General features: G+C 39.8%; 1 protein-coding gene across 2 annotated transcripts in view; it reads right to left on the bottom strand.

The window, feature by feature from the left end:
* dnajb13 (DnaJ heat shock protein family (Hsp40) member B13) overlaps nucleotides 1–12981 on the bottom strand; it is a 39319-nt gene that overhangs the window by 13292 nt on the left and 13046 nt on the right. Inside the window, exons 4-5 of one of the 2 annotated variants that reach the window (XM_052026254.1) lie at nucleotides 7181–7335; nucleotides 3878–3991 (exon numbers count right to left, since the gene is read on the bottom strand). In XM_052026254.1, the coding sequence (XP_051882214.1) occupies nucleotides 3878–3991; nucleotides 7181–7335 (269 nt within the window). Of the gene's footprint in view, nucleotides 1–3877; nucleotides 3992–7180; nucleotides 7336–11515; nucleotides 11637–12981 lie in introns of those variants that run through there. The other variant, XM_052026255.1, reaches the window with a different exon arrangement.

Below are 12981 nucleotides of genomic sequence, written 5' to 3' on the forward strand. Positions count from 1 at the left end.
ACTGGCATATGATGAATGGGTTAGAACTGCTGCCAAGAAATTGGGCAGAGACTTCCAAATTCTATAAGCCAACTGGACGTTGAGGGAGTTGAATCGCTTTCAATTAATAGAGATGCTGATCTTGGGGGGAGCTGGGGAAAGGGGGAGGAAGCATACAGCAGAATGTGGGTGCAGTCTGTGGCTTTCCGCATCTGGGAAAAGTGCTCTGTAGGTAAAGCCAGGGCTCTCATTTTCCGCTTCACTGTATTCATAGGGAGAGTTATTTAGCTTTCCCTTCTATAGTAGAGAGCTTTGGTTACCTCCCTGATGCAGCAGTGGAATGAAAACTGAGCTGTAGATGACGTCACCTGCTGCAGCCTGAACGATTGTGGCATTAGCATTAAGTCCCACAGTGATGAGGGGAGGGGAATGAAGGAATAGTGATCATGAAAGAGGAGAGGAGAGAAAAATAATCAACATGCAAAATTTATAAAAATCATATGTTTAATATTACAATGCATTCATGCAGCACAAAAAATAGGAAAGCATGAGTTGCAGTTGGCCATGAATTTCAGTTAGCACACATCAGATGAATATGAATGTCAGGCTCCATGCAACTCAGTCACATGACTGGCTAGCTGCGTGCCTACTAAGGATGAATATCAATAGAGTCTCAAGTTTAAGGCAGATGTGGCTGGCATCAGAGCTAGCTGACACTTGAAAAAACTATTTTAGGAATGGATAATTTCCCTCAAGGCTGCAAAAACACACCATTCTATTTCACTGCATTGTGATCTATGGAAAAAATTACATACCAATCTATCGGACACAGAACAAAATCAGGCTTATATTTTCAGAAACCTAAAAAAATTATAAATGTAAATAGATTAAGTCTGGTGGTGTTACTGAGTAATCAGCATAAAATTAGAAATAAAATCAGAAACTTGATTGCACCTATTTTTTGTGACAATGTAAGAATATAAAAAAAGGAACAGGAGGAGGCCACTCAGTCCCTCACCTGCCCTGTTATTGGATATGAGCTTGGCTGCTCTGCCCCAGGCCTTGTATCCTCTTGTGCCAGTTCCCCAAAGTCCTCAATTCCTTATCCTTAAATATATATCACTTCCTCTTCAAATAGCTCTAATGATCTAGCCTCCACAACTCTCTGGGGTGTAGAGATTCACTACTCTCTGCATGAAATTCCTCTACACCTCAGTTTTAAATGATCACTCCTTAATCATGAAAATACACCTCCTTGTTCGAGATTTTCTCACTAGTGGAAACATCTCAACATCTACATTGTCCTGCCTCCTCAGGATTCTATATATTTCAATAAGCATCACCTTTGTTTTTCTAAACTCCAAAGAATATAGATCCAAATCCTTTAGCTGCTCATGAGAGAACAATCCTCTCATCCCAGGAATTAGCCTAGTGAATCTCTCTTGGACTGTCTCCAGTGTAAGTAAGGGGACCCAAACTGCGTGCAGTACTCCAGTTGTGGCCTCACCAGTACCCTGCTCAGTTGTAACAAGACTTCCTGATTTCTAAACTCTCACCCTCTTGCAATAAATGCCAATATACCAATTGGCTTCCTAATGAATTGCTGCACCTGTCTGCTAACTTTTTCCAATTCATTGATAAGAGTACCTAGATCACTTAGTACTTTGCTCATCTGCAATCTTCCTCCATTTAGATAATAGACAGCCTTTATATTACTTTTACCAAAGTGCACGAACTGACTCTTTACTACATTAGACTCCATTTTGCCAAGTTTTCACCCACATACTCAACATCCTGTTGCAGAGTTTAAATATCCTCATGCAATAGGCCCTCTCACCTATTTTTTGTCATTGCCAAACTTACACTCTGCTCCTTTTCCAGGTCATTAACAGAAGTTGTAAATAAATGAGAGCCAACAACTGATCCTTGGGGCATTTCAATAGTTATGTCTTTCCAACTTTCTGTTAACCAACTGTCAATCCATGCTAACACACTTTCCTCAACACCACGTGCTCTTGTCTTGTGCACCAGCCTTTTACGTGGCACCTTGTCAAATGTCTTGTGATAATCGATCAGCTCTACTTAGGGGGTTACATCCTCAAAGAACTCAAGCAAATTTGACAAGCATGATTTACTTTGCATAAAACCATGTTGACTTGATCGATAACATTAAGCTTCATGAAATGACAAGCTATTTCTTCCTTGATTATAGACTCCGGTATCTTGCTAATAACAGACATTAAGCTAATGGGCCTATTTTTGTCTCCCTTCTTTCTTGAACAATGGAGTCACATATGCAGTTTTTCAATCTACTGATACTTTTTCAGAAATCTGAGAGTTTTGTATAACTTCAACCAATGACTCCACTATCTCTGCAGCCACTTCCTTTAAAACACTCCAATGCAGGCCATTGCAACCTGGCAATTTGTCTGCCTTTTGGTCCATTAGTTCTTCCAATACAGGTGACCCGTGTTATGGAGGGGTTGCATCTCTAGAGATGTTCTGTATTGTGATTTTCCATAACATGAAGTCACATCATCTACGCATATTTTTTGGGTAGTGATTTGTGAATGCTATAAGGGCAAATTTCATTTATCCAAATGGCCATAACAAAGGTGGTTGCTTGTACCATGTCCCTCACAATATGATTGTTACATGTTCTTCAATACTGTTTTAAACTAGCCCATCAGATTTCTTTGGGATATTTCCACTGTGAAGACTGATGTAAAGTATTACCTGCTATTTCCTTGTTTCCTGCTATTAATTTCCTAGTCTCGATCTCTAAGGGTTCCACACTAACCCAATTACCCTCTTCCTTTTTGCAATAATGTCTAACAATGGCAACATGAGATCTGGAGCCATAGAACACAAATTAGCATTTTAATTTTCCTTCGCCCTTTGCACCTTGTGAAACCTGCTACAACCACCTTGCCTGGTACATGACTTCAGTGCACTTTCTTTCAGAAAGTCTGAATAAAACTTTAGATTTTGACCTCTTACATACTGTTTACAACAAGCAAAGTATTACACTGACAAAAAAAAGATCTTCATTACTAAATATAGCTGAGAATTCTTCTAGGTAAAAAAAAGCACCTACGAGCCTCCTGGGGGTTATAGGAGTAGGTGGAATCTTCAATATGCCTCATAACCATATTTGACTATCTCAAAGCACAGACTCAGGCAGAAAAGGAGTAACTGTCAACTGCAGGCTAAAGGTCTTTAAAAATAATTGCAAGGCAATATTTGCAATTTGCTGCTCTCCAAAAAGCAAGATGCTGTTAAGAAAACAAGTTTTTTATATAGTACTAGCTCTACTTCTAAGGTCAAGTTGTAGCATATTAATACTGCTGCTTCATGCAGGTAGTCATTGGATCAGCAAAATAATACTGGTAGAATTTTAGGCAGATTACATCATCATCATCTCAACCTTTTCCAATGATATTTGTGGGGGCTGGGAAAGGGATGGAATGTAAATGTGCTGAAATTAATTTTCAGTACAGCTTTAAAAAGATAATAAAACAGCCAAAAATATATTCCTAACCTTGAAAAAGAGAACAGTGTAAAGTGGGAAGAATTTCTGACATTTTGTTTTTTCAGTAAAATCTCCCCTCTCCGCAGCTGCTGGGGTTTTTCAGCAAGGTAATTCAGAGGTTGCAAAGCTCATTAAAATATTTCATTGTCGATCTTAGCTCCAGGAACATGATTGAGGTCTGGCCCCTTGTCACACCTGCGTTATATCTGGAAGTGGGTGGGTTTGAGGTGGGTTGGGCGTTAAGACTCTGTGTTTAAAGTTCTAGGATCCTACACCAAATTGCTTTCCAACTACCCAGCAATTAGTGATTATACAGCTCAGGAAGCTAGGTGCTATGACTTTTATTTGCAATTACACTCCAAGTACCTGGTCTCCTTCATTTGGGAATGTGATTTTGGTTCCTGACAGCCAGCCTGGTTTAACTTGAATGGTTAGGATCTTATCCTTAATGCTTGAAGTGTGACCATCTTCATTCATAACCTGTTTAAATGATAACAAACCAAATGAATTGTCATTTAACATAAAATTATTTTTAGAAGTTAGATTGTAATCAATTCAGTCTGAAGGTAAACATACCCAGACCTATAAAAATTCAATTTATTCACGGAGGAAATAGTTAAGTGTCTAAGATTTTATGCTGTGTTTCTGCTTGCTAAGAGACTCTTTTACTCATTCACTGAATGTGGAAATTATTGGTAAAACCAACATTAATCCCCTTCCCTATCTGCTTAGGTGATGGTGGTGACTCAAGTTCTTTACATGCTACAGACGGTGTAGTGGTGATCTAGCAACAATGAAGGAACACTGAGAGATTTTTAAGTCAGGATAACATGTGACTGCAGAAGATATTACAGGTGATGCCGCTCCAATGAAGCCCTTGTCCTTCTAGATGATAGAAATTACAGATTTGGAAGATGCTACTGAAGAACCCTTGGTAAATTACTGTAGTGTATTTTGCATATGGTGTGGATTGCAGCAAGGGTCCACCACTGGTGGAGGGGTTGAATGTTTAGGGTGGTAATGGACTGCTAATCATGCAGGTTTCTTTCACGTGGATGGTGTTGCATGGAACCTTGTAAATGGTGAAAAGGCTTTGAAGGGTCAGGTTAGGAACCACTCACTGGAAATTCCCCATTCTCTGACATTATGTTATATCACAGTTTTTATGTGGCTGTTGTAATTACATTTTTGGAGACCCTTTAGGATGCAAAATTGGCAGTGGAAATCCTGTTGAATGCCAAGGAAGAGATTGGACTCTTTCTTGTTGGAGACAGTGATTGTCTAACATCTGTGGTTTTTTTTTCTATTCATTTTTGAGATGTGGGCATCAATGGCAATGCCAATACATTGCTTATCCATACTTGTCCTTGAGATAGTGGTAGCAAGCCGCCTTCCTGAACCAATACACTCCTTCTGGTGAAGGTGCTTTTGGCTGGGGAGTTCCATGATTTAGATCCAGTATTGATGAATTACCTGCAAGATATTTCCAAGTCAGGATGATGTGCAATTTGGAGGGAAACCAGCAGGTGGTGGTGTTCCTATGCACCTGCTGCTCTTGTCCATCTTAGTGACAGAAATCTTGGGCTTGGGATCTGCTGTCAGATTAACCTGCATGAGTAACTGCAGTGCATTTTGGATTGTTATACACAGCACCCACCATGCACCAGTGGTGGAGGGAATGAATGTTTAAGGTGATAGATGAAATAACAAAGTATTGGGTGCTTTGTCCTAGGAGGCACTGAAAGTCCTGAGACACAAGAGATTCTGCAGATGCTGGAATCTGGAGCCACACACACAAAATGCTGGAGGAACTCAGCAGGTCAAGCAGCATCTATGGACGACTGGGAAGAGGGCTGAAACCAAAATAAAAAGGCTGGGGGAGGGGGAGAAGCACAAGCTGGCAGTTGATAGGTGAGTTCAGGAGAGAGGGGGAAGGGAGGATGAAAGGGAATAATGTGAGAAGCTGGGAGGTGACAGGTGGAGGAGGCAAAGGGCTGAAGGAGGAATCCAATAGGAGAGGACGGTAGACCACGGAATAAAGGGAAGGAGGTGGGCAACCAAAGGGGGTGGTGGGCAGGTTGTGAGGGCAGGGTAGGGGAAAGAGAAGGGTGAGTGGGCCACAGGAAGGGGGGGTGGTGAAAAGAAGGGAAAACAAAAGGGAAGGGTGACCAGAGGTTAGAGAAATCGATGTTGATGAAAGTCCTGAGAGTTGCTGGAGCGGCCCTTATCCAGGCAAGTGGAGGGTTTCATCAAGCTCTTGACATATGTCTTGTAGATGGCGGAAAGACCTTAGGTGTCAAAAGGTGACTCACTCATTGCAGGATATCCCTTCTCTGACCTGCTCTTGTAGTTACAGCATTTATGCAGCTAGTCCAGCTGAGTTTCTGCTCAGTGGTGACCCCAGTGTACTGACAACAATGGTTTGTTGTCATTGATGCGATTAAATGTCAAGGCAGGCAGCATTCAAGTAGTCTTAAACTGTAGTTTCTCTGGATTGACAGCTTTGGGGTGATCTTGGCACTGCTCCTGGCATGCTCTTACAATCTCCAATCACCAAGGTTAATCTCTGGTTTGATAGTAATGATGGAGTGAGGATTATGTTGGTTTATGAGGTCAATACAATAACATGAAGATATAAGAAATTGAAGCAGCAGTAGGCTATACAGTACCTCAAACCTCTTCTATTATTCAATATTATGATTGATCCACTGCCTTGAACACTATACTACCTAACATCTTATTATGTTTCATTGCAGCATTTTGGCAGTCTGGGAGGGTAGTTCAAAGGGCAGTTTCTTATAAACCACATTGTTGAGTCTGGAGTTTCACATTAACCAGAACAGGTAAGGATGCAGATATACTTCCCTGAATGAGATTAATAAACAAGATAGATTTTTACATCAATCTCATGGTTTCAAAGTCACTAATATAAATTTAGATTTTTTTCAATTTCCGGTTAATTTAATTAGCTGAATTTAAATTCCCTAGCTGCCGTGTCATGATTCATATTCATATCTCTGGATGATTAGTCCAAGCTTTTGAATTACTTACTAATTCAGCAACATAAACACTATGTTACCATTTTTATCAAATAAGCTTTTCCACAAATATTTCCAGTCTCTATACCAAGGCTGGAAGAGGGTCAGAATGGCTTGCAGCCTGAAAAGCTAGCTAAAGCATCTTCTGAGTCAGCTGATCTTTTGCCCGTTGTGAAAAGGCACTTACCATTGACTTTCTAGACAGACGGTTTAGAATTGCCCAAGTTTTGAATTTTGTGGGACACCAGGAACCTGCACACTTGGCAATCAGATTTATGAACTTATCATGGTCTTATCTACTCCTTGACAAAGACAGTTTACATGTTACCATAACTATTTAGTTTTCACAGGAAATAATAATTCCTACTAGAAAGGGGAAAGTAACAATAAATATGTACTTCATACTTCTCTCTTCCAGAGTCAATTAGAGAACAAAATCATTCCTATTTATTCTAAAGACTTAATGAATTAAAGTGCAACCCATTCCAATACTTAGCTGTAAGATCTGAAGTAGAATTTCAATGCTGAGTTAATTGAACACCACAACTAGAGTCACTAGATGGATGATCCCATAAATTTTCAACAATCTGTATGACATTCATGCTAGCTCAGTGAACTAAAAGCATCATACCCTGCGTGAGATTTTGATCTTCTTCAAACATCCATGATACAAATCTTCTAAAGATAAATGCAGCTCCCGTTCGATAGGAGGATCCTGCTTCTTAACTCCACGTCCTCGTAACCCTCCAAATCCAAGATTTATCTCTCCTTTCGTGTCAAAAAAATCTGCAATGAAAGTGAAGTGTGGCAACTTTCAGTAATGTGGAACTGAAACAGTGAACTATAGGTATTTATTGCAATTTTGTATGTTTTTGACCAGCAACAAAGTGATAGAATTGTCTGTGAAAATAATACAGCTTGTCACATAATTTTAATGTATAAGTAAAACCATCCCCTGTTGTAAATAAAACATGGCACCATAAAGTATATTTTGGTGCTAATAGGCTGGATTCTGTCAGTAAACCTTCACTGAGTCAACTCACCTGTCCTTCACTTAAATACATTTGGATATTGCCAGATACTCACAAAGCTCCAAACAACTGTTTCCTTAGTGGATTATTTTCTAGTATCTCAGTCTGAATATCTAAGGGGATTTACTTTGAATCACAAAGTTATCGAGATTAATGGCACAATAAGAAGATACTATGCTCATGGAATCTATGCTGGTCAAAAAGAACTTCCCCGCCTAATCCCACTTCCCAGTTTCAGGTTCATAGCCTTCTCAGTTATATCACATCAAGTTCTCATTCTAGTACTTCTTAAATTGATGGAAGTTTCTGCTTTTACCACCATTAGCTCCAGACCCTTATTATTCTTGGAGTGAATGATTTTTTCCCTTAATAATTATCTTATTCTTTTATTAATAACCATAAATCTAATTCCTCTCGTTATTGACCTCTGCTAAGGGAAATGGGTCCTTCCTATCCAGTTTTCATAATTTTATATTCCTTAGTCATAGAGTCTTACAGCACAGAGGCAGGATCTTTGATCCACCATGTCCATGGCGAGCATCAATTACCCATCTACACTAATCTCATTTATCAGCACTTGATCGGCAGCCTTCCATGCCTTGACAATTCAAGTGCTCGTCCAAATACCTAAATCAAGATAAGTCTTACTCTGCAAGACTTAAGTGGATCAGTCATGTATAATTTATGTGGGCATAGTGATATTCCTTTCACCTCCAGATTTAAATTAGAAAATATTTTATTTTAAATGTTCATATTAAATTCAGTACTAGCACTTCCAGAGTCTGTACCTTAAGGCTTAAAGCACACTGTTTATTTTTAAAGTATTAAACCTTCTGGCTAAGAATGTTCCCCTTGGCTCCTATATAACCAGGACTATTGGGGGATAGGATCTTGGTGAATAGTCTTAAATGAATGCTTCTTAAACAGAGTGTAAAACTGAGAATTCCCTCAGGGAGTTTGGTGCAAAAGAGAAAAGGAGTTGCTGCTACTTGCCTCCAGTGCTTATAGTGGTTTGTGTAAGCCTAAAGAACAATGTGGTAGTTGAAGGGTAATCCATAATGAGAGAGCAGACAAGCAAGCAGATCAAAGAGTCCATATGATATATTGCCAAGGTGAGGGACATCTCAAACTGGTTTGATTAGACATTGGAGAGGAGAGGGAAAGATCCAAATGTTGCTGTATTTGTTGGGGCAAATAATGCAGGAAAGTACGAGGAGTAACATTAAAGAAAAGTCATGATTGTCTCCATCTTAATCCCTCAGAATTGATAATGAATTGCTTTCACTCTGATCTTATGGACTCCTGAGCTATGATACGACAATAGATGGGGAAGGAAGTGCCTGACAATGCAGGTAGTTGAGTAGTTTGTGAGGTGATGCACTCCTTCTGATGTCTGGTTGAGTCTTCTGTGTTTCTCCAATGCATGGACTTGGGCTTCTCAATACTACCCCAAATGCTCCTTCTCCAATTCAAGGACCAGGGATTCCCATGAGTCACTGGGGACATTCCTTGCATCCTTCCCTCCATCTGCCTGGTAATCTCTTCCCATGACAGAGCTTGGAACAGAATATCTGTTTCAGGAGTCAGGAGTCGGGCCTGCCCAATGCAGTGGAGTGTAATTAGAGCCACAAGGCTATGATTATAATCTCTATATTATTACTCAATCCATGTGTAACTTGGCATGGGATAAAGAGATTATTAAGGAAAATGCATGGCTGAAGGAAGTGCATAGGAAAGTCTTCCATTTTATGGGACACGGGTACCTGTACTAGGACAGCAAGAACTGTACCATGAACTGGAACTGACCACTTTCACCTGAATTATCCACCTTCTAAAAAAAAAGTAATATGTTTAAATTAGAAATAAGCAAGGTCAAGGTGAAGTAGGTGCTTCACACTTTATGCCTGTCCACTTATGTGTGAAAACAGTATTAAAGAGGAAAATGATGTCCATTATTCTGTCACATAACCACAATTGTTAACCAGGTCTATGGTGGTTAGTCAATCACTGAATGTGGATAACACTTGAAAAGCCAACAGTAATTGCCCATCCATAAATAGAATTGCACATTAGCCAAACCAAGCAAAGAAGGCAGAAATTGTTTCTTGAGGACATTAATAAATCAGATGGGGATTTTTTTTTAAAAGTAGCAGTCAAGTAGTTCAATGGTCATCTATTGATACTAGTCTTTTAATTCCAGATTTATTTAATGAACTGAAGATAAATTCCCTGTTGAGGAATTTGAGCTTACATCTCTGAATCAATATTTCAAGCCTCTGGATTACCAGTCCAATGACGTAACCATCACAATACTAGTATTACCCATGATACCTTGTCAAAAATGTGTCCATAATTCAGCTCTGGTGTGCTTCTTTTTTTAAAATTCAGTTGAAAATGGAAACACAGAAATGATACTGGTATAGCGGCAATGCACCTGAAAATGAGGTTAACACATTGATGGGGAAGAGTAAAAGGGAATTTTACTTTCTTCTGTGATTTACCGAATCACAGAGCAAAAATCAGAAAAAATATCTTAACACTGACGTACCTCATCTGAAACAGTAGGAAAAAAAATCTACACCTGAAAAGCCTTTCTTTGTTGGACGAAGTATCTAAGGTTACTGCACCACACTACCAGGGTAACATGCCATGCCACACAGCTGGCAAGGTGATACCTTTAATGGATGGTGATTTGGATTTGCATCTAACAATAACTGTGCAATTTGGCACTTCAGGAATACCCTTGGACACTTTAGAGAGGGGAGAATAATCAATGAAGAGAATTAAAGAAATGGATACATGATGAAGGTGAAAGAATTAGATAAAGTTTTGAGAAATTTTTAAAGCAGAAATTATAGTGGTTCAGAAATTTGTAGCTTCAGTCTTCCCATTGTTCCCCATGTAAAACATGAACCAATTCTTATATTCAGCAGTAATCTCACAACAAAGATGAAATTCACTACTGGCTTCAGAGTGCCAGAATAGCCTTTATCCATCTGAGGAAAAGCACATTTGAAGGTTACTCTTCAAGCACTTAAACATGACCTCAAACCCAGCACAAAATTCATAGTTTACTGGACAACTGCAATCCCTGCCCCCACTTCTGGGATATGGGCTACCTATAGCAGGCACCTCAAAGTACTGGAGAGGTGCCACTGACAACGTTATAGCAAAGTTCTTCAAATCCACAGTTAGATATGGGAACCATTGTTGACGTCCTCTATCAGGCTGACATTCCCAGCATTGCTCTAATTACACTCAGTCAGCTCTGATTTGCAGAGCACATCATTTGCATGCCAACAGCAGACTCCTGAAACAGACTCTCTCTTAAGAGTCCCATCACTGTAAGAGATTAGTAGGTGGTCAGAGGAAACTCTTCAACGGTGTTCTCAAAGCTCCATGTAAAGGTATAATATCCGAACCCCCCAGTTCATCAGCGCTCACAATGGAGAAGCAACGTTCAGGTGGCATTTTGAATCTTGCATCCATTTGTGGAGAGCGTGCAGAAGCCCAGCACAAAAAGTAGAACGAATGCATCACCTCTCAAACTACTCATCCGCCTGCCCCATCAAGCACCTCCTGCTCCACCTGCAGCAGTGTCGACTGGTCCCATATTGGCCTTATTGGCTATCTCAGAACTTGCAGAACTGGAGTGGAAGCAATTAACACTCAATCCTGAGGGATTGCCTAATGGAGAGTAGAAGCAGCATTGATTTATCCACACTTGATATCGAGAACTTAAGAGACTTTTGTCTTTCAAACCTTGTCTGTTGTAGCAGCTGCTACCGCGATGTGAAAACAAGACACTAGTCGAAGGGTTTCAGAACAAGAACTGGTTTATTTTCCCGCCTTGCGCGGGCCTTTTAAGAGAGACTGTTCCCGCCCACTTAAAACAGCAATGACGTATATGCTACGTCATCAAACCTTTCCCGCGCGTGAGTTCTCCCTGTCGCTCAGGGAAGACGAAGGCCCAATGCCATCTTGGGCCTCGCCGCTCCGATGACGTGCGACCCGACTGCCAAGCCGGTTCGCTTGCTTGGACGGTGAGTCGCTACACTGTCAATATTAAAGTATCATGTTAGGTGATGCATAATGCTGTTGTATATATCAAATACATGCCACCTGTGGTTGTAAACATAGATACTGAGTTTCATTAAATAGTTCTAAATGCTCCTTTTTCAGTCATTTTATCACATTCTCTGAAACTTCAAATGCCTCGTTAAGGTTCAATTAAAATGTAAACAAAAAATTCATCTTCCATTAAAATATAATTACATTTACTAAAATTATTTAATCACTTGTAAACTGCGACTACAGTAGGCCAGCACTGAACTGGTTAATCTGGGTTGCAAAAGAAATCATTTGGGTGACATGAGAGAACCTGCAAGCTGAGCAGTCACACTTTGCTTTCTATGTCAACATGTTTAATTTTATTTGTTAAGCTTGGTAATCTTTAAAACATCCTGTGTCAGATTTTGCCGCAAAGATAATGGTGTCTCAGTGATGCAAGCTATTAACATTACACTAATCAACCAGAAACTTGAGTTGTGTAAAAGATGCCCTGTGAATTGTCAATCCCTACAAATCTGAACTAATTTTTCATTAATTTTGCAAAAGTACCACCTCTAACTTTCTCCATGGTTGGCATGAATTGCAGCACCTGCAAAATAATTATTCTTTAAATTCACCACAGTTATGTCTAATCACTAACATAGAAAGTAATCTTTAACAACATGATAATTGTTCAGAATTGCCAATCAATCTACTCAACTCAGAAAGTGAATAATAAATGCGGGGTCACTTATTTGTTACATTCTTTCAAAATGTGATTTTTTTTTAGATTTAAAAATTATGTACATTTTTAAGAAATCTCACTTTTCTTTGTTTCTTTTTCATTCCCTCTGTACTTGATTCTAGATTGGTGAAAGAAAGTGGCAAATCCAATCTCTCAGATCTTCCTCAATTTACTTCTTCCTAGTTAAATCTCACTGGGCAGGCACGGTACTGTAGCGGTTAGCGTAATGCTTTACAGCGCCAGCAACCCTGGTTCAATTCTGGCCGCTGTCTGTAAGGAGTTTCTACGTTCTCCCTGTGTCTGCGTGGGTTTCCTCCGGGTGCTCCGGTTTCCTCCCACTTTCCAAAGATGTACGGGCTAGGAAGTTGTGGGCACGCTATGTTGGCGCCGGAATTGTGGCGACACTTGCGGGCTACCCCCAGAACACTCTGTGCAAAAAATGCATTTCACTGCGTGTTTCGATGTACATGTGACTAATAAAGAAATCTAATCCAATCTAATCTTGGTTAAAAAGGTGTACTGTTTGTCTCATTGTTTATCAAAGCCTCTGATGTATTCACTGTATGTTGTCTGCTTATTTTTCCAGAAATGTTATCATTTTTTTAA

The sequence above is a fragment of the Pristis pectinata genome, chromosome 11 (assembly GCF_009764475.1).
Source record: "Pristis pectinata isolate sPriPec2 chromosome 11, sPriPec2.1.pri, whole genome shotgun sequence".
In the NCBI taxonomy this organism is placed as follows: domain Eukaryota; kingdom Metazoa; phylum Chordata; class Chondrichthyes; order Rhinopristiformes; family Pristidae; genus Pristis; species Pristis pectinata.